Below are 23,055 nucleotides of genomic sequence, written 5' to 3'. Positions count from 1 at the left end.
TCAATTCATTGATTTACATATTTTAAGTATATTTATAGTAATTGTAAAATACAAACTAAGTCCTTCTCTTATGTAGTTAATAGCCACGGACCTATTTATATGTTATTTTGTTATGAAACTATAGGTCTGATCTTCTTGTCTTTAAACTAAGTTCATAAACTATGTATGACTGTTTGTTTCTAAATAAAATAAAAAAAAAACAGTTAAAACACTCAAGACAATCAAGAATGTTTACCTGCGTGTGACGTCATCCGAGCGTTGACCAATCACAGAGCGTTCACGTCCCTGATAAAATATCAAAAAAATTTCTCGTTTATTTTCCAAAAAATAAACATAATTTACATTCAAATATAGTGAAATATACTTTATTAGTTTATTATCTTTCAGGATGACAGCAATTCGTTATATATTTTTAATGTTGTCAAATACCCTATTAGTAGGTTATGTATAGGTACACTATGTTGTACGATGTGAGTATGAATTAAGATGTGTATTATAATTATGCTATTTGTATACATAGTATGAGTATTGGTATGGGTATGAGTGCACGAAAAGAAGGACTGTCTACAAAAAGAGATGAGATCCCACCAAAAACATTACATGTAAAATCGCACACAATGCTTTACTTGTATGTGTATTGCTTAAAATGCATGTCAATAAAGTTATCTAATCTTGTTACGGTTTTAACACCCCCTGGCACTGACTAAAATAACCGACTTGGTTTCACATTACATCTCAAAACTTTTTTGTAGTAGAAGAACTGCGTTGCGAGACTTGCATCTTTTTACATGTAATGTTTTTGATGGGATAGAAATTGTATCTAAAAATAACTGCTATCTACGATTCTCTATAAACCTTCTGGTTCTTTATATCATGCATGGTGTAAAATAATTTATTTTAAATACAGTTAAATACCCTATTGTATTTTGATAAGCAATGAAGCTGTTCAATGGTCGCCCGTCGTCCTGCTTACTGCTTACTGCTTAGGAAAAGGCAAACACTATTAACATGTATTGAATAAAGATGGTTCAAGTTATATAGGTACTGTAATGTTCTGTATTTTATTTACCACAGTAAATCATACGATGTAATGTATTTCCAACGGCTCGCCGTAAGCGCTCGAGACGCCAATACACTACAGGTATATTAGGTTTTATCTGTATACAAACCGCGTACCTATAATTGTCCATATGAATAAATAACATTACGTCCAATACTAACCACCAACGTAAACATATAAAGGTTTTTCATTGTAAGGAAGGTTAAATACCATTCGTTTTCCTATCAAATCAACACATCACTTACAACAACATCCTATGAATTGCCGGCGGGCGGTTCTTTACATTTAAGCGTAATAGAGGCTAAGTAACATGTTTATATAGGTAGGTACTTATAGTGTAGCTTACACTACCCGCCCAATAATTGTGGGTAAGTAGGTACTCGCTGTTATGTGAACTGTTTATGTCCGTGTCCGTACACAGACCCACGAATTATTATACACATTAGCATGGAAAACTGCGGTTAGCCGTTGTTGAGGCGCAAATGTTCTCGAAAACAGCGTACCTAGTAGTACGCTTCAAAAGTATCTTCAAAAAGTGATGGTTCTGTATGTAAAACAATTGTGACGTTTTCAATCAAAACGTACCACATTGTCGCTTGTCGATAAGGTTGATTTCTAATTGAAGCTATATGGAAATAGCGCCTTACTGACAAGCGACAATCCCTTAAGCCCGTTTGGTTGAAAATGGCACAATTAAGTCTGCAAAAGATTTACCTTTGAACTTGAATTTTAGAGATTTATCTATATTTCGAAAAGTTATCCGGGGTATCAGATACTTTTGGCGCGTTGTTTTATCCGCTACTATTGATGGTGACGGAATCATTATTCACTGCGATTTGAATACTATTAGGTTTTGGGAATTTGCATTGATTCGTAATTTCATCATACTAGTATAAAGTGTACAAACAATTTCTATAAGCATAACTATTACAATCTAGACTGTACATAGGATATACAGGATATGTTAACATAGCAACTAGAAACCAAAGAGTAACATTGAAGTACCATTTATGTCGTAACCTTCGTAATACTTAGGTACATACTAGTACGTGCAACTTATAAAAGAGAGGTATGGAGATATTTGCTTTAACAGCACGTTGAAAAGTATGTCATTGTCAAGAGCGTTTTGCAATAAGTTAATATGTAAAGATAAATGGAATCTGCAAATATTTGAATAGATAAAGTTACCTTCGGTGTATTATAAGAACAGAAAGAACTGCACGGCTATTTCATAAAAAAGTGGCGCTGCCACTATTAAAGTTAGAACTTTATTTTTTGACTGTGTAATTTTTTTTGAAATTAATTATTACTACATATTTTGTACACTTTTTGCTTTGAAATAGAATCAGTGAATACTTAGGTAATATAAAAATGAATATTCAGTATCCCAACGCGGGGTACTCACGGATCGAGCTATTAAAACTACAGAAATGATTCACTTAACTTGAATAGGTTAATTGCGTATATCCTTAACTTTTAAATTTTCACTGTTGAATAACAACATAATACCTACTTATATATCAAGTTTTAAAATTTGTCCACTGCAATTCTTCTCGTTCACTAGTCAAGACACACTCACGAGGACTGTGTAATATTCATACTGCACTTTTCCCGTCTCATTCCGTATGAATCGAGCCTTCAGTCGCCTGCTACCACTTGCTAGGATAGAGAAACAGTTCCGCGTTAATAAAATACAGACCAACATTTAACGCAAACAGTTTGTATCGGGTAAGTACCTACTCTTTATTCTGTAAACGATATTTTGATAATTGTTTGACCTACCTGCATTGACAATGACATTAAGATAATTTAACGTAATCAATTGTTTAGTTTTTTGTGCATAATAACGAAGTTCACAAAGTAAATACTTGTCGTGTACCTATTAATGACATAACTGTCATTTTGTCCATCACCTGTATGTATATCATCCACCTCTGGCTAAAACCTCCAGGTGTACGATAATAAAAAATTGTATCAAAACATAATGCGCTAACCTGCGCAAATCTTGAATTCTAAATATTCATATTATAGAAATGAGGACGTAACTTTTTGTCGCAGTCTTTCTTTCCTCATTGTCTCATTGTTTTGTTTTGCTAGGCCCGGAAAGTTCAATTTTCATACGTGTGGAAATATCCAACTAGAAAATCGATTGATCCATCTCAGGGTAAAATAGTTATTTGTTATACAAGGGTGCGAAGTTGTATTTTACCCGCGAGTGTGGAATTGAAACACGAGGGAGCGAAAAGATTCTATAGTTGAACCACGAGCGAAGCGAGTGGTTCTAAAATAGAATACTGAGCGTAGCGAGTGGTTCAACACACGAGAAGTAAAATACATTTGCACCCGTAAGTAACACAAAACTTTTCCCCTCACTATAGCGAGGAAAGTGCAACATCCACAGGCGTTAGATCATCATCATCACTGGAATCACTAATTTTTTTACGGAAATACGATATTATAACAGAAAACTCTGGAAGTTGTGTATTTTTACGTATCGGAGTCGGCGAGAAAAATTTTGTTGACAATGTTGACATTTCTGACTATGCGTTTTGAAATTGCATCGACTCAACTTGTGCGTACAGAATTACATTCAACATCATTTAAAAAAACAAATGTTTCTTATGGAATTTAAGGTTTATGACTTAAAATCATTAAATAAAGCTAAATTTGGTATTTTTTATTAAATTCTCAAACCATTTATTTAATGATAATTAATATCGAACGAACCATTATTATGAGCGTTTTACGTTTTGTTATCTGTCAAAAGCTACTTAAACACGCTCCATCCAAGGTCAAATTACTTTCCCCACTAGTGGATAAAATGCGTTTTTCCCCGCTTGTTTTAAAGGATAAAAGACGGCTTTCGAGCTAGTGAGGGGAAAATATATTTACTTCTCATGGTAGGTACCTACACCGCATGGCGCATTTAGACACCTATTCGATAGTGATTTATTATTCGATAATAATGAATGATAATTATTGTTTATAACCGTGCAGGGCATTCCCGAGCTGGACGTGCCGGGCATAGAGCCGCTGAGCCTGGGACAGATCGCGCTGGCGCGCGGCCCGCAGGGCGCCAAGCTCACCGCCGTCGTCAACGACGTCAAGGTGCAGGGGCCCAGCAACTTCATCATACAAACACTCAAGTTAGTCTAACATTTTATAATACCTTCTGCCCGCGACTATGTTTGCCTATAACAGTGGTCAGTGATTAGAGACCAGTCGTAAAAATATATTGCCAGGGAGTAGTGTGTAGGGAGTGTGTGTGCGGCACAGAATCGGTCGGAGTGGCGAGCCTTGGAGGAGGCCTATGTCCAGCAGTGGACGTCTATCGGCTGACATGATGATGATGATGATGATGATGATGATGATGATGATGATGAAAAGTGACGCATGATCCGACAAGTGATAGAAAGGCGACCACACACTCAGCAGTCCACCAGTACACCTTCCTTTTTCGTGGTGGAGGCTTGGCCCGGGGCATCGCCGTATCGCATATTAGTGTCATGGCATCCCGGAACCAGGATGCTTCCGTCTCCACCACTATTTCACCTTCGGGAGCTAAGCCTGTACAATAGCCGCCTCTAAAAGAAGGTCTCGGTCCATTTTACCGAGAGCCCATCTCGGACCTCCGCCGCCAATCAGTAGCCTGCAATTTTGGCCGACTTTGGCTAATGGGGATGTGGAGACGTCGTAGCGAATGTACAGGTGATCAGACAACGTCTCCACGTCTTCCAGTACCCTCCAATCAAGGACAGCGTGCCAGGGCGGCATTTGTGAAAGTCAGATCCACTATTGATCTGCCTTGCTGCCGCACGCACGTGTTAGGGACTCCCTGGTTGGCTAGCGTCAGCCCTGACGCAAGTGCCCACTCTTCGACGACCTCACCACGCACGTCCGTCGCCGGCGAACCCCACGCAGTGGACTTCGCGTTAAAATCTCCCGCGACGACCACTGCCCCCGGGCATAAAGCTGGCTGACTCGGGCGCCTACCTCCGCCAGGAACCGTTCGAATTCGGCCAAACAGCGATTTGGAGAGAAGTAGATGCCGACAAAAGTGACACGTTCATATTTTGCCGACACATAACCTTTCCGCCGTATTACGCTTTCGAATGTGCCTGGACCTCCTCCTGCCACCAAGGCGACCACTCCGGATATGTCTGACACCCAATCGCTTCGCGGTGGTGCCCAATACGGCTCAGCCACAACTGCTACATTAATACTCCACTGAGCCAGGGACTGGACAAGCAGATCTTGAGCCCTGGCGCAGTGATTGAGGTTCGTTTGCAACATTTTTGTTGTCAATTTAATTGTCGGTGGTTGCAGTGTCCATCTCGGCTTCTTCCACCGCACCGGTGGAGGGCTAACATTCTGGGAGGGGGCCCGGGGCAATCGCCAGCGTGTTTGGTCTTCTTTGGGTTGGGGTTGGTGCACGCTTTGAACCCTATTTTATGGTCCGCAGGTTTTCCCGCAGCATGACACAGAATACATCCTGGTGATCCAGAACAAGCTGACCTCTTATGTCCTGGTTGACCACAGTTGTAGCAGCGGTCACTGTGGTCTTCGGACGATGTGCATTGGACCCCAACGTGCCCCATCTGCAGGCAACGGAAGCACCTCATGGGTCTTTCTTCAAGAAGGCTGACTTTAGCCGAGAGGCTCCAACCGAGTTGATAGCGACCAGCCTGAGTGACCTTCTTGGCTGCCGTAAGAGGGCAGCGCACCCACAGAGTGCCGAGTCTTCTATAGCCTCGACGAACCTCACCGGTCTTTACCAGTTCTGCCGAGCACTCGCCGACGCTGGCGATATTGAGTCGTCCAGCTCTGTCAACCAGAGCTCTGCGCATTTGACAGGTCTTGATACCCGAACAGCTTCTGGACCCAGTTTTTCCCCCGTCACCCCCTTTTCTACTGCCTCTGGGAGCAGTGTCAGAACCACCGCTGAAGAACGCGGTGGTACTAGTTTGCATACCTTCTTTGGTTGCTGTTTCTGTTTCGGTTGTGTTTTGGAAACAGCATTCTTTTTCTTTTGCCCTTGGAGGCTTGGACTTTGGAGCGCCGACCTCTTTGGGCTCATTGGATGTTTTCTTGTTCTTGGCATTTCTGCCTCGTACCTTTTTCCAATTTTCGGGCGCAGGTTTAGGCGCGGAAGTCGTTGGTGGCTCCTTTGGGGTTTGTCTGGCTGCGGCCGCTTCCTTGGCAGCCAGATTGGCTTTTTTGGGTTTCGCTACTTTTAAGATAGCAGTTCATTTGGAATTGGAGGATTATGGAAAAAAGCATTAGGAATATTGATCGTTATGGTATAAATGCTTAGGACATATGAGTTTTAGGACAACCATTACATTATTGAAAATAATTGTTATGGCAAGTGATCGTTAGGGCTAGTACCCATTAGAACAAACCAGTTAGGGCAAGTGACTTTAGGACAAACGTTGTTAGGGAGTCCGAAGGACACCCCAAAAAATGAGAGTAAAACAAATCTTAAATAACATAGAATGAACGTCACTCTTCTAATCGTCATAGATATCAACGTAAATACCTTAAGTTGATTAAATACCTAATTTATGGTACCTATTAGTAGCAGAATACGTTTTATATTATTTAACTAGGTACCATATTAATTATTTCAGTTAGTAGATGTAAACTTATACACTAGATCAACAGCAATCAAAACGGGTCACTGAGTTTTATTACCGTCTTGACTGTCTTGAGACTCGTGTTTGTAAAAGTTTGGTTACCTACTATTTAGTAATTAGCGTATTGGAAAATGTGTAGGTAATCATGTTCTAGGTATGTACCAAAAAATTTAAGTTGCAACTTGAAGCAGTACCTATAGTTGACTTGACGCTTTAAGGATGACTCAAGTTAGACCGGGCCGTGTGCGGGCCGGAGCTGCCGGCGCTTCGTTTTCTATGGAAAGCATCACGTGATCACCTGTCATGTCATAGAAAACTGAGCGCCGGAAGCTCCGGCCCGGACACGGCTCAGTCTAACGTGAGTCATCCTTAAAGCGTGATATTCTATACTCGTACTCGTTTTGAACATGTGTCGGTCAGGTAACCAATATGAGCAGGTAGCTCAGTCTGTAGCCGCTCCCTTCGATACGCCGTACGCGACTTAAATAGGTGATTACAATCATCATTGCTTCATACTCACTGTTTTGTATTCTACCAACTAGACCACCTCTTACAAGTAGTACTTACTTATGACTATAAGTACTTGTAAGCCTATGCATTATACAATACTAGCGACCCGCCCCGGCTTCGCACGGGTTCGTTAACTAATTTACACAAAACCTTTACAAATTATACATATAAACCTTCCTCTTGAATCACTCTATTTATTCAAAAAATCGCATCAAAATCAGTTTCCTAGTTTTAAAGATCTAAGCATACATAGGGACAGACATACATACAGAGTCGAAAGCGACTTTGTTTTATACTAAGTAGTGATGTGACATGTAACTCGTTTAAGATTTTCTCGATTTATGTATTTTTTTTTATGTAGTGTGCACATTTTTATTGTTTTGTGTGAATAAATTGATAAATAATTGGTCATACAAAAAACCTGTGTTGTGTACAATAAATTGATTACATAATGTAGGACTAGGTATACATATATAATCAAGGTCTGGTTTTAGGTTTACCTGCTTCTGACCTCCGGCCTGGATCTGCCGGGCAGGCAACCTAGCCTGTCAACCTCGTTTGCATTATGCAATAAGAAATCATCAAATGCATTACATTATAAAATCCATAAATTATACCTAGCGTCGCCGCTTTTTGCCGTTGGAATAGGAATATCTCATTTTTGTATTACGCATTTGTTTTTTTTTAATGAATACACTTGATGTGGCTAGTTTTATTGAACTGTTTGGAATTATTTAATATTCCGTAAGTATATTAACACTATTAGCAACTTAAGTTTACTTAATACTAGTAGGTACTAAGTTCGCCCCGAACTGAGAACTCGCGGTTCACCAAAAAGATAGATCAATTGAATGCACTTACTTAGTCGCCAAGGGATCGGAAACCGCGTGCGATTTCTTGCATGGTCTGTGGAGCCTTTAACTGATAGATTTAAGTCACCATAGACATTAAAATAAGCTGTATCTGTCGTAAGCCGTTATCTTTCTTGTCAAATGTCATATATTATGTTTATTTTATTTCGTTTATATCTTGCTAATTATTTTAAAATCGTAAGTTAAAAAACAATATTATAAATGGTTACCTATATAAACCGAGCACTTTTATTTGATACCCAACTCGACCATACTTTCTTGCAAATAAAATGACCAGAATAGCAAGACCCCTCACAAATAGCTTTTTGGCCCTCTAGGCTCTTCTAGCTCCATAACCCCTTGATCTAGCCTGCTCATAATTTATAAATATAAATGTTAAATTACACAAGAAAAAAAACTAATAAAAACTATACAAATAACAGAAGTACTAAAATTGTTTAGAGATGTAAAAGTCTCTAGGTGTCAGAGATAAAATGTATATAATAATAAAAAAGATCATCAAATTATCCAGAGATGTAAAGGGTCTCCAAGACTTGAATTGTTATATAATTAAAGACATCGAAATGCCGGGACGTGCCCCTAGCCACGCTATTACTAATAATGGTAGATTATACAACAACAGATATAAATCTTCCCATAAACTAACCCATTTTATTTGAGGCAATTTATCGCTCAGAGCGTAAGCAAGGGCCGTTATATTAGGCAGAAGATTTCAGAAACAGGATTAGGCACCAGGCCAGTATTGATACACATAATATATATGCAACATTTAACATGATGGATTTAATTACATTTTATTTGAGGCAATTTATCGCTTCGAGCGTAAGCAAGGGCCGTTATATTAGGCAGAAGATTTCAGTAACGGGATTAGGCACCAGGCCAGTATTGATACACATAATATATATGCAATATTTAACATGATGGATTTAATTACATTTTATTTGAGGCAATTTATCGCTCCGAGCGTAAGCAAGGGCCGTTATATTAGGCAGTAGATTTTAGAAACGGGATTAGGCACCAGGCCAGTATTGATACACATAATATATATGCAACATTTAACATGATGGATTTAATTACATTTTATTTGAGGCAATTTATCGCTCCGAGCGTAAGCAAGGGCTGTTATATTAGGCGGAGGATTTCAGAAACGGAATTAGGCACCAGGCCAGTATTGATACACATAATATATATGCAACATTTAACATGATGGATTTAATTACTTTTTATTTGAGGCAATTTATCGCTTCGAGCGTAAGCAAGGGCCGTTATATTAGGCAGAAGATTTCAGTAACGGGATTAGGCACCAGGCCAGTATTGATACACATAATATATATGCAATATTTAACATGATGGATTTAATTACATTTTATTTGAGGCAATTTATCGCTCCGAGCGTAAGAAAGGGCCGTTATATTAGGCAGAAGATTTTAGAAACGGGATTAGGCACCAGGCCTGTATTGATACACATAATATATATGCAACATTTAACATGATGGATTTAATTACATTTTATTTGAGGCAATTTATCGCTCCGAGCGTAAGCAAGGGCCGTTATATTAGGCAGAGGATTTCAGAAACGGGATTAGGCACCAGGCCAGTATTGATACACATAATATATATGCAACATTTAACATGATGGATTTAATTACATTTTATTTGAGGCAATTTATCGCTTCGAGCGTAAGCAAGGGCCGTTATATTAGGCAGAGGATTTCAGAAACGGGATTAGGCACCAGGCCAGTATTGATACACATAATATATATGCAACATTTAACATGATGGATTTAATTACATTTTAATTACATCAACGGAACTTACCAACTATTTTTAATAATTTCATCATGATGTACCATTGTTAAAAGTTTGAATTAAATGTATGTTATAGCTCATTAAAAGGGGTATTATTAGTCCAAAAATTGGAGGTGTGTCTGTTTAATTCCATTCAATTCAATTTATTTATTTAAGACAACAATGAAATTTTCAACTCTCTAGCTATCGCGGTTCATGAGATACAGCCTGGTGAGTGGTGACAGACAGACAGACGGACAGACGGACAGAGGAGTCTTAGTAATAGGGTCCCGTTTTCACCCTTTGAATACGGAACCCCCCAAAGCATGTAAAATATTGACAGATGTATTTTTGTTTTTCTATATGGAGTATTAACCTGTTTAAAATGACATATTGCGGGTCTCAACTAAGTGTACCACACGTGTAAATGATTCGTCCCATTGAAACGCAAATATTATTCAACATAATTTTTCAAGAAAAAAACCGATGACTTCCATGTAGGATGCCGGTGAAAGATTATTGTTGATGGTGCACGACTCCATACAATGAAATGATAAAGACAGCATCTGCTTGCCTAATTATGTAGAAAAGGAGGTAAAACTACCCACTTTTCTAGTAGCATTTTATCTCTGTGAGGATCGCAGTTCTAACCTAACCCAATTTTCTGATAGCAGTTTGGTTCTGTGAGGATCCTAATTTAAACCTAACCTAACCCACTTTTCTAGTATCATTTCCGGGTCTGGGTCCGGGCCTGGGTTCGGATCTGGGTCCTGGACAGGGTCCGGGTCTAAGTCCGGGTCCAGGTTCAGGTCCAGGACCATGTCCAGATACGGGTCCTGGTCCAAATTTGGGCCCAAGTTCGGTCCGGGTCCAAGTCCGAGTCGGGGTCCGGGTTCGAGTCCGGATATTGATCCGGGGCTGGTTCCAGGTTTAGGGACCAGCTCCATGTCCAGATCCGGGTCCGAGTCCGGGTCCAAGTTCGAGTCCGGATCCGTAATGAAGAGGACAAATCGGCAAACGTGAACTACGTGTCGTTGAAGAGTTCCATCTGATCATCATCAGCAGTTCCACTTCATCAAATGTCACTCTTTCAAATGCAAATGCTGGATTTGTTAATGAATATACAAAAAACACTATATGTATGCCTTTCACATTTGAGGAGTTCCCTCAATTTCTCATGGATCCCATCATCAGAACCGAGCTTGACAAAAATGTGTCTTGAAAACCTAACTTGCTTAACAAACATAACGAAGAGGACAAATCGCCAAACGTGAACTATGCGTCGTTGAAGAGTTCCATTCTGATCATCATCAGCAGTTCCGCTTCATCAAATGTCACTCTTTTAAATGCAAATGCTGGATTTGTTGATGAATATACAAAAACACTATATATGTATGCCTTTCACATTTAAGGAGTTCCCTCGATTTCTCATGGATCCCATCATAAGAACTCGAGCTTGACAAAAATGTGTCTTGAAAACCTAACTTGCTTAACAAACATAACGAAGAGGACAAATCGCCAAACGTGAACTATGCGTCGTTGAAGAGTTCCATTCTGATCATCACCAGCAGTTCCACTTCATCAAATGTCACTTTTTTAAATGTAAACGCTTGATTTGTTGATGAAAATACTAAAATCTCTATATGTATGCCTTTAACATTTGAGGAGTTCCCTCGATTCCTCATGGATCCCATAATCAGAACTGCGTTTTGACAAAAACGGGACCAATCTGTATGTATATACTTACAATCAAAAAAAGAATTTTCATAATCGGTCCAGAAATGACGGAGATATGGAGTAACAAACATTAAAAAAACATACAACCGAATTGATAACCTCCTTTTCAAATTTGGAAGTCGGTTAAAATAAGAAAAGATGAAGGGTGAAATTTTGTATAGCACTTAAATTACGTGGCACATCATAAGAAAAAAACAATCAGGCTGAAAAGCTTTAACATGCACAAAATGTTCCCTTATCCTGCCACGGCCTTTATTTTAGTCATTATTCGTCCTAAATAAAAGGTCCTAACTATCAGATTACATGGAGTATGTACATCTTTACCCATCACGGAACCAACGGTGTTCCGGATGCCGGACATTTGGGAGCCGGAGCCGAAGCCAACACGTAGAAGCCCCCATGTACATTATTTTTAAGGTATCTTCCTAGGAATATCACTTTGGTATTTTGGTATGGTGTTAGACTCCGACCATGCTAAGTATCCCATAATACATACCCCAATTCAAGCATGGCTTGAGGCTCCTATGGGAAAGGACTCTATTACAAAATAAATGTAACCTTGTTTAATATGCGATATTATTGTGTGGCGTTTCAGGTCTGATTTAAACAAAAACCGGTTCGACTTCAAGCTGCTGCTGCCGCGACTGGACTTCCACGGGAAGTACAAGATGGACATCCAGGTGCTGCTGCTGCGGCTGCAGGGCCGTGGCAACATCACGGGCACGTTTAGTAAGTCAACACATTTATTTGAAGCTCTTATAATATAAAGTATTTTTTCTACTCGTCGAGTGTAATCTGTGTATTACAACTTTACAACTTCACATGCAACACTACAACCTTACTTTTTTCAACGTTGGATAGTCTATGGCACTTCCGACTCAAGCATAAGAATTTTATCGATACGGTTTAGTCAATTATAAAAATTTTGAAATAGAACTTCATACATTTCGATAAAATATTTCTTGTAAATTACCCTACTTAAACACGCTGCTGCGTCGCATTTGCTTTGTGATTGGTTGGCCAACAAAAACATTTTATTTTATGTTGTAGTAGTAACAATTGCTTCGTAAGTCAGAAACGCGCATGTGACATCCTTCATATAGCAACATCCATACCCTACGAAAACCGCTTAGCGTTGCTTGTTAGCGTCCATAGGCTACGGTGGCCAAAATCGAGAAAAAAACTGTTTTAAAATTGAATTTAGCAAGGAGCAAGTACCAGGGCCTCATGAGTTACGAGGAGGTGTCGTTGACCAACCCGCCGGGGGCGCCGGGCCCGGCAGCCGGGGCGCGTACGAGTTTGAAGGTATTGCGGGCTGCGGCAGCTCGCGTAGGTATCTTAGCTTTATACTTTTGGTTTGTTTACCTACCTATATGATTCTACTAGTTGAAAGTATTATTTTTTCACTACACATATTGACCGGGATATAGACCGTGATTACCTTTTGTATTATTTGCAATATCGGGAGCTCACAAATAATACAAAAGGTAATCACGGTCTATATCCCGGTCAATATAAGTCTAGTGAAACTAACCGTGAATCATTCAAAACTCTTATTATTTTTTTGTCTCGTAGAAAAAGTATTGTATACAATAGTGACATTCATTCATTCATTTATTCCTTTATAAAACATAGTTTTACATGTCAAATACAGTATTTCATATTTACAACTATTTACATCTAAGTTACATAGCAAAACACCTCAGTATGAATATAATATTAGGTATAAGATAATTATGTCGTGTAGGTACAATTATTATTTAAAATTTATTATTTATAGGTTTAAATGATTACAGTTAGTTCATATAAGTATATCATATCACATAATTATGGTTAGTTAAATTCTTATTTTATATTTCTATAGCTTGGGATTGTGAACCAGTTCAAGAGTGCACGCCGTCAAAAAATTCGTCGACAGAGTAGTACGCTGCAGACTTAAGTTTAGCCTTAAGTTTATTCACGAAACCTCGTACCAGTAGCACTTTTAATCTCTAAGGGTAGGTATGTGGTTATATATCTTAGGGCCTATTGAGTGGAAACACTTTTTAGACTTAGCTAGACGCGTACGTGGTGGACGCAGTTCGCCTCTTCGCCTAGTATTATAGGTGTGGGCGTCACCGCGCGTCGAGAACTGTTCAAGGTTACCTCTCACATACTTGGCTACGTCGAGAATATATAGGCACGGGAGGGTGAGGATTTTGGTATCCTTGAACAGTTCACGAGCGGGGCGATCCCAGGGGACTCCACGCATGCAACGAACTGCCCGCTTTTGAAGTCTAAATATTCTGTCGCGGTTGGCTGAAGTTGCCCATAGTTCTGTACCATAGGTTAGTAAAGTCAAGCTTTTCAATCTCGTACTCAGCAAGCTTCGTTGCTTAAACACGGTACTCGACTGAAAAGCTCTCTATTATATCACGATTGTATAAAATACTATTGTTATGTTTGACCATATTTGAGGCAAACCCGAAATGGCGAAAAAACATCTTTCATTTCGGCGACTTTGTCAACGTTTTCCATGGAACTGCTGATTTTTTCCGCGAATTCCGGGTTGGCCCCAAGGTAAAATGGGAAAATGTATGAAGAATAATGTATATCTCTTAATTTGGCAAGAAACAAAATTATAAGATTTACATTAATTACATGTTTTTATTTATTGTTTATATCTTAGAAATGGCCAAAAAAATATTTAAAAAAATATCAATTGAAGGCTTTCTTGGAAATCTAATGTACAGTATATTTGACAAAAACCAATGCTCTTCAAACGTAAAGTATCAAATATACTTAACAAATTGCATAGCAGAACAAAACATGAAATTAAACAATATGCCTATTTTTAAATATTTTAATCATAATAGCCGGATATAATGAGAAAGGGATTCCTAAAGAAAGCTATAAAGTTATAAGAGTGTATCAAAACCGTCTGGTTTTTATAAAAGGTGTAAAGAGAATAACGATTCGTACTAAACACAACCGCACGTTGCATTTATTGTAGTGTAATTTAGTTCTACCGGTTTTGCCGTAGGAACACTAGGAACACCGGCCTTGTGTCCAAGAAGTTCGGTAAATGATCTAAGCCATCATATTTTACGTCGCTAATGCTAATGCTAACTAATATTCATTTAGACTGTAAGCCATAATAAAACAAAAAATAAACCTTGCAATTAAAGCCATGCAAAATGATATAAAAATGCATTATCAAGATGATAGAAAAAAAATACCATGGAAGTTAGTACGTGCTACGAGTAGTAGTAGAAAAATAATGACATTCTCATTCATCAATCATAGCAACCCAACAAATACACCAAAATATTGTTACCACAGCATAGCTATTTGTCAAAAATACTGTACTAGTTCGTTATGTCATTCATAATGTTTTGTCCAAAATACTGTACACACTAAAAATATTTAACTAAATAAATAAATATTTAACGCCTGCCTATTCATCATAAAAAAAACGTTTAGTTATTCATTGTTAAATACTTGTTAGGATATTACAACATAAAATAATGTATAAGCTAATTAATTTTCGCGTAAAAATATGAATAAACACAAAAAATACCTGGGCACAACGCAGCGTTTTCCTCTTGCTCACCATTTTGGTTCAAAATTGACAGGTGTCAGTGTGCTGGCGCACAGTGAATATTTTCTAATTGGTAATTATACGAAGATTAACATAAGATTTCAAAAAGTGACCTTTACTAAAAAACTTTTTGCTTACATTTTTTCAAAGATAGTGTCCAGTATTTTGGACTGCGCCAAATTAAGGGATATATTCATTATGCTCCGAATTTCAAGGTCCTCCCTTTAACTGTTTAGTTAGGCTGCAAGTGCATTGTCTGTCAGTAGGTATTCATACCTCCATTGATTTTCCTGCAGAGATAAATCTCGCTCATACTTGTAAGCTCCCGACTCCCGGCTAACCGTCGGCGGTGGGAGAGCCGCCTTAACTTCTGCTCCTCTGACCTTTTATTACACTCCGCTCCGCTTTATGACGTCACATATATATCTAAGTACATTCTTAAGTAACATGTCAGAATTAATAAAATATAAGAAATTAAAGCGAATTGCACCTCACTATTTAGTAAATTAAAATAAATTAAAACCCATCCATCCATCATCATCGGGTCCATTTGGACCCGTCCCAATTTCTCGACTATTTGCCATCTTACTAAGACTAGGCGTCTTTGACCAACTGTAAGGGCAAGCAGTACGCGCTTGCACCTATACTAATTCACCACTGGAGGGCTTCGTCACTTTTTCTTTAACATATGACATCTATTTCAGTTTGTTTGTAATAATATACGTTTGTTCGGTTTCCTTGCAGAAGACTACGCGTGCAACGTGACGATGCGCGGGCACAAGGAGACGCGGGGCGCCGACGAGTATCTCAAGTTCGACCCTTTCAAGGTGAAGTTGCGCGTCGGCGACTCCTCCATCTACCTCACCAACCTGTTCGACGGCGACCCCGTGCTGGGGCCCGCCACCAACCGCGTCATCAATGACAACTCGCAGCTATTCCTCGAGGAGATCCGACCCGTGCTCGAGCGCTCCCTCGCGGATCTCTTCACCGAGATGGCCAACAAGATCACTTCCAAATTTACATACAAGGAGCTGTTCCCATAGTGGCGCCGCGGTGCCCACTCTCTAACCGGAGGGCTTCCTTCTAGCTAAGTAGCAATATGAAATATGTGATGTATATTTAATTATTTTTAACGTATTTACATAAATAAGTATAGTGACTCGGGATTAAAGTAACGAAAGTTAGTTTAGTATAAAATTAATGAATAAAATGTATACAGGTCCTTTACATTCATCTATGGGGACTACGAGCCAATTGCACCATCCACTATTGACAGACTGATTAACATCAACCAGCAGTAAAGTTTGAAACATCCCCATACAATAAAATTTAGCGAAAGTTTAAACGGCGACAGACGCTTTGGTGCAACCGAACCTAAGTTCGGTCTAAAATTCTAAATATATGTAGTCTAGTATGCTATAGATAGACTTCCATCCACTTGCCTCCGTGTATCCATTACTTTGCACTGATTACGAAGTTCACGTTGAAGCTTAATAATATTTACCTAAGCTTACCTACCTTATTCATTCTATTTATTGAGGTAGTTTTTTTGGTGATTTGTAGGTTAATTGTTTAAGCATATAGTAGAAGCAAATCATGATTCTATTATTTTTATATAATTTTTGTAGAAACCTTTAATTACAGTCGAATTCATAAATATGTATACACTTTTCCCCTTATTGCAATAGGGAATATTATAACGCGAAACTGCGTAGTTGGCGCCACTACCACAATCTGAGGGTCTATCGCGAAACAAGAAAATCGAAATTTCGCTATCTAACATCTCTGTCACTCTTGCATATTCGAGCGATAAAGAGGCAGATAGCGAAATTTCGGATTCGCGTTTCCCGGTAGATCCTCTGACTCCTCTGTAAACAAACCGCCTTGATGGATCAATGTCATATTTTATTATCTCTGAAAACTTGTGAAAAACCTGTTAAAGGTACAGTATTGTATAAGTTACTCTATGGTTTACTAAAAAGGCTAGTGCTGCACTCTGGTGGCAGAACATTGCAGTAATATCCTCTATTGATTACGGTTAAGAAATGTGTAGGTACATATTTATGAACTCGACTGATATGTGTGTGTTTGGTGTGTGTGTGTGTGTGTGTTTGTGCGTGTGTACTGTGTGTTTGAATCGTAGAAACTCAAAACACAATTTTACTAAAATAAATGAAGTACTTAATTTCTTAAAATTGTATATCATTACCATTCCGTAGTCGGGTGGTCCAACAGTTATTTTCACCACAGCTCTCTCTCTAAGTATGACTGTTCCCTCTCCACAAAGTCATAATTTTTGTCTAAAACATATTAAATTGTGATCTAATCGGAATCCTAATCTTGACATTGACACTAAGTGTCAAAGACTTTGCGACAGTAAGTTTACTATTTACTTACAGAAGGTGCCTGTGCTGCACTCTACAGTTCTACACACTTCCTATTAACGGCAAAAAAATGCCTTTCCATATAAAGCGAGTCATTTTGCTCTGGTCCTAGTAATCACTGTATCCAGTCAGGTAGGTAGCATACGAATGTGGCCTTGGATTAAAGGTTACCGATAAAATAAGATAAATTACAATACAATACAATACAAATACTCTTTATTGCACACCTCAATAAAATAAAATAATACCAAAAGAAAACAGAAACACAAGCAGAGGATAAAAAACAGAGGATAACAAACGGCGGTCTTATCGCTAAAAAGCGATCTCTCCTAGACAAAATTACTTTAGTGCTAATTGGGGGAAAACCTAATCGACGAAAATTAAATAGCTACTTAGTTGACACACAGGTCTTACAGATAAATAAAATTCTTATTAAGATTCTTTCTCCGTTTTTTTCTCAAAGGTATATATAGTATTGCATATTTTAATATTTTAATCCGCTACTCAAAGGTTGTCTGGAAGAGATCGCTCTTAAGGCGCTAGTCGTTATTTTTGGTCATAAACTCTTACTTTCTAGAGTATATATCTTCTTAACGATTCAACAAAAAATTATGAAAAGAATATATATGAATCTACATTTTATGTACAACATTCCTAACGTTTAACTTTTTCCCTGTGACTTAGTTTTTCCATAAAAGGAACATTACGACAGGCCGTTTTGCGACTAACTTTGCTTATATCTCTTAAACGGTTTATTCGATTAAAGTTATTTTTAAACTAATTTATGTTTTAACGTTTCATAATGTTAAAAAATAGTACATTTCGATGCTAGTGCGGAAAGAATGTCACTACTCCACGAGTACCGAGATATCTGGCCATGAGCCGTAGGCGAGTGGCAAGACTCGGGACGAGTGAAGAATGACATTTCCGCACGTGTATCGAACGAGGTTTTTTTAATACAGTTGCGAAAAAATAAGAAAAGCAACAAGAATGGAATTCGGAACTTTTTGATTATTAATTCTGTGACATCATTGACATTGACATTATGAAGAGGTGTTTTTCTTCTAGCTTTTATTCGACTAGAATAGATTTTGTTATTATTATTGAACCCACTTCAATGAAAGTTTTTTTTTTAAATGCATGTTCTATAAGACAGAAACAATTGTAAATATTAAAACATTGTACTATTATTACCTAAATATCGTTATTTACGATTATTAGTATATCGTATATTTATAAAAACAATATCTAATGTTGCCTTTGGAAACTTAAAACATTCTTGCAGTAAGAAAATACGCCTCTTCTTTGACAGGCGTTCCGTTCCATTCAGACAACTTATTAAGAACGGTTTTTCAACATTAAAAAATAAACGTGTTATACTTATAATGATGAAGAGGTAAGTAATAAAATATGAAATATGCATATTTTCGTATTCTTACATTAACAGTAGGTTTTTATGTTGATTACGACGTTTAAAGGAAACTAATATTAACACTCATCAATAAGTAGTCATGAATTGGAACAAGTAAAAATTTTAAAAAATTGGAAAAGTAAAAAGCACTAGTTCGCGAAAACCAACTTTCCGCACGCCAAACAGCCACGAAAAGTAGCACTTTTTGAGCAAATGTATTAAAAATTTTTTTTTTTTTAGGAAATCGAATATTATTCAACATTTCGTGCGTATGCAGCTCGAAAAAAGCGTGGCCGACAGTCGTGTGCGAGCTTTGAGACGAGGAGGCTGTGTCGCTCGTCGCTCCGTGCTTTCCTTGTACTCTGTATGCTTGTGCTGAGCCCAAGTGCAATAAAATTGGAGTTATTGTGGCCACTGAGACTAAATAACTGCAGAAAGTTGATTTGGTTCTGAAGCGCTTAACACGGTGTTTCGCAGCCTATTATTACGAAAATAATGACTTTCCACTTATATTTACTTATATTTGAAATATAAAAATAAAAGTTTTTTAACATGCGCGAACATATATTGCTATTTTTACGTTTGTAGGGTTCCGTACCCAAAGGGTAAAAACGGGACCCTATTACTAAGACTCCGCTGTCCGTCTGTCCGTCGGTCCGTCTGTCCCTCTGTCACCAGGCTGTATCTCATGAACCGTGATAGCTAGACAGTTGAAATTTTCACAGATGATGTATTTTTGTTGCCGCCATAACAACTAATACTAAAAACAGAATAAAATTAATATTTAAGGGGGCTCCCATACAACAAACTTGATTTTTTTGCCGTTTTTTGCGTGGGTTGCGTAATGGTACGGAACCCTTCGTGCACGAGTCTGACTCGCACTTGGCCGGTTTTTTAATAAAGTTCGATTCCTAACAAAATAATAATTAATTTATTAATATAGGCTATCAATTTACGTTGTATATAGATATTTATTTATTTATTTTTAAGTTTAAATTTTTTAAATTGTGTTGGGAGATTGTGGGTAATCTCTATTGATTGGTGGTGGTTGATGATGAAAACGATTAGTGACAAGTAAGAGTCAATTGATATTATTTTATAAGCTAATCATAAATGAAAGTAGGCATAATCCAAATATAAACTATTTATAAATAATGACAATTGATTAAGCCGTTTAGTAAAAAGACCAAAACGGCCTGTCGTATTTTTTCTGGCGAAACTATAAATTAAGGCGAAAGGAAAAAATCAAACGTACTACTTACCAACGCATCGATAATACGAGTACCTATGCTATAATATAATGCAATAGTTATTTCGTATTTTACTAATGTTTTCTTATTCAGATACAAATAGACCTTGCACTTCGTGGAGGTGGTAAATGATTATAACGAAAAATTCAAAAACTATATACTTACTTACTGTTACTATATTATATAGTATCAGTAAGTATTTCTTCTAAATGAGTAAACAATATATATATATGAATCTTCATTTATTGTTCAATAAGTATAACATTTAACTTTTTTCCTGAAATTTATAGTTTCACCGTAGACTAGGTAGTAGGTTCTTAATTTTATAAATTACTATTAATGGCATTATTTATATTTACTTATTACGGATAAAAAAATGACTTTAAAATAAACACACTGTTATGTACGCCTCAATTTAGTCCATATCAAGCTCTAGCTACAAATCTTAATCTGTCGAATTGACTTAGGTACACAAATACGGGTATAGCGCCAACCGCGCGCCTCTGGGCTGATGCTTATTCTTTGAACCTCGTCGCGGTGCACTGACACGAAATTCAAGTCGATCGCAGTGAGCGGGGTGCGGGTACAGAGACGCTGAGACGCTCAAGGACACATCAGCGACTATCGTTTTAAAGCGTAAAGAAAGCGTACTGATACGCGCGCGGCTGGACGGCGCGGGAACATAAGATCTCCGTGTTCTCGATAGTTGTTTGAATAGCGTAATTTCACAGGTGAAGCCGACAGTACAGACCATGAAATACTCGTAAGAACATAATGAAGAAACTAGGGAGCACATACAGTGTAAAAGGTAACCCTATTAAATACATACATACTGAATAACTGTTATTTCAAATATTTAATCCAATAGTAAAAAGATGGCCTATTCCGTAAATTGCGGGCGTAGTAAGAAATAACCCTAATCACAAAAAACCGGCCAAGTGAGAGCCGGACTCGCCCACCTAGGGTTCAGTACTTTTTAGTATTTGTTGTTATAGCGGCAACAGAAATACATCATGTGTGAAAATTTCAACTGACTAGCTATCACGGTTTATGAGATAAAGCCTGGTGACAGACATACAGACGGACAGAAGGGTCTTAGTAATAGGGTCCCGTTGTTACCCTTTGGGTACGGAACCCTAAAAATGAAATGAAAAATGTTTTTCCTTCTCTTAATGATATTATTTACTACATCTACGTATTATTTACCTCATGTAGAAGGTTTTTACGAGTATATTCTTTTATCTACACATATATGATGAACCCTCTATGATGCGTTCAAATACCGCATATTACGGCCAGCATACTGTTTTGGTAGAACAAATTACTTATCAGTGAAAATGTTATTATTGCGTACTTAACAAAAACAAAAGATTTTGATTTGACCTCAGTCAATTGCAAATCAAATTCCGGAAAGGCAGTCGTAACATAAAACATCATAGAGAGCTTTAATAAGTGTATAAAGCAGTGTATCTAAAGGGGCCCGCTGATTATCAGTCCCCGGACGATATCAGCCTGACAGTTAAAACAAAAGTTTGACAGTTACGAACAACTGACAGGCCGAGATCGTCCGGTGGACTGGTAATCATTGGGCCCCTTAACTCACTCGTATTTTAATGTCTTGCACACTACTATTAAGCGCCATCTTTTAGCCGTCTACTGAACCTCCTACATACAAAAACGTGAACTTTTTATATTAATGATTACCGCTCTAGACATTCAATTAGGCATCTCGGCGGTAGGTTGGTAGATGTCGCACAAGTATATATATATATATATATATATATATATATATATATATACTTAGGTACTTACTTATCCACTTCCGGCACCTTCCGGTGTAAAAGTAATTTTATTGAAAGTATAATAAAACTATAAAGAAACAACGAGTTGGGTACGCTTGTTGATTGGTCGGCTGATTTGAATGTAACCTCAATAGTATGTAACTAAGGTCGCATGCGATGCGAGTTTGCGCGCCCTCTAAACGATCACCAAAAAGCCTACAGGAATAACTAAATGTAAAAAATATAAAAACAGGATAGTATATATACTTACTTACTTACTTATTGACTTCCGGTACCTTCCGGTGTTAAAGTAATTTGTAAATTCCTACTTGGAATATTTATCAGGTATATTGTACTTAATGCGTTAATGCTGACTGCTGCGTTTACTTGTATCCAGTTTAAAATTGTCCTGTTATGTCACCGTGGTCCGGTCGAATATTTTCGCCTAATTTGGCCTAGAATTCTAGACACCTACCATGAAGCGAGAAGAAAACTCGCAACATATGACGTTAAGATTCCTAACAAGTACCTAATTAACTATCTACACGTAATCGGATATCATTTGTGTATGTATAGGCTTGTTTCGGCTGAGTTAAACACTCGTTAACGGTCGATGAGTGATAGTCTGATGGTAATACGTGGACCCAGTTTCAGCGAAACGGCCAAGCCACATAATTAGGGCTTGTAGAGATAGAATCTTAATTGGCTCTACAAGACATCTGATAACTTTTTGACAGTGCGAGCCTTATGGTTTCGTCTTGGCAACATTTTACATGAAAATGTTTTTGGTGGGATGTCATATTCATATTCGTTTATTGCAGATTGCAGTCATGTACAATGCATTATGTCTTAGACTTATTGTTTAAACCACTTAAAACCAAATCCGTAGCTGGCCACTGAAATGGGTAATAGAAACGCGTTCCGTATGTGTTTTGTTTTCCAGATGACCAGAGTACCTAGCCAAGATGCCAGTAGTTCGTTCCGTAGCGAACGATAGGGTAATCTCTCTCTATCACTCTTCCATATTAGTGCGACCGAGACGGTTG

General features: G+C 37.9%; 1 protein-coding gene across 1 annotated transcript in view; it reads left to right on the top strand.

Annotated features, from left to right (window-relative positions):
* The window catches only part of LOC134754926 (protein takeout-like), a 46,964-nt gene extending 29,730 nt beyond the window's left edge, over window positions 1–17,234 (top strand). The window contains exons 3-5 of the mRNA XM_063691406.1: window positions 4,058–4,206; window positions 12,199–12,332; window positions 15,928–17,234. Of these exons, the coding sequence (XP_063547476.1) occupies window positions 4,058–4,206; window positions 12,199–12,332; window positions 15,928–16,226 (582 nt within the window). The 3' untranslated portion in view covers window positions 16,227–17,234. The remainder of the gene's footprint in view (window positions 1–4,057; window positions 4,207–12,198; window positions 12,333–15,927) is intronic.
* Window positions 17,235–23,055: the final 5,821 nt, after the last annotated feature.

The sequence above is a fragment of the Cydia strobilella genome, chromosome Z, assembly GCF_947568885.1.
Source record: "Cydia strobilella chromosome Z, ilCydStro3.1, whole genome shotgun sequence".
Classification (NCBI taxonomy): Eukaryota; Metazoa; Arthropoda; class Insecta; order Lepidoptera; family Tortricidae; genus Cydia; species Cydia strobilella.
The sequence above is the reverse complement of the archived record's forward strand: the minus strand, read 5'-3'. Positions and strand labels throughout refer to the sequence as shown.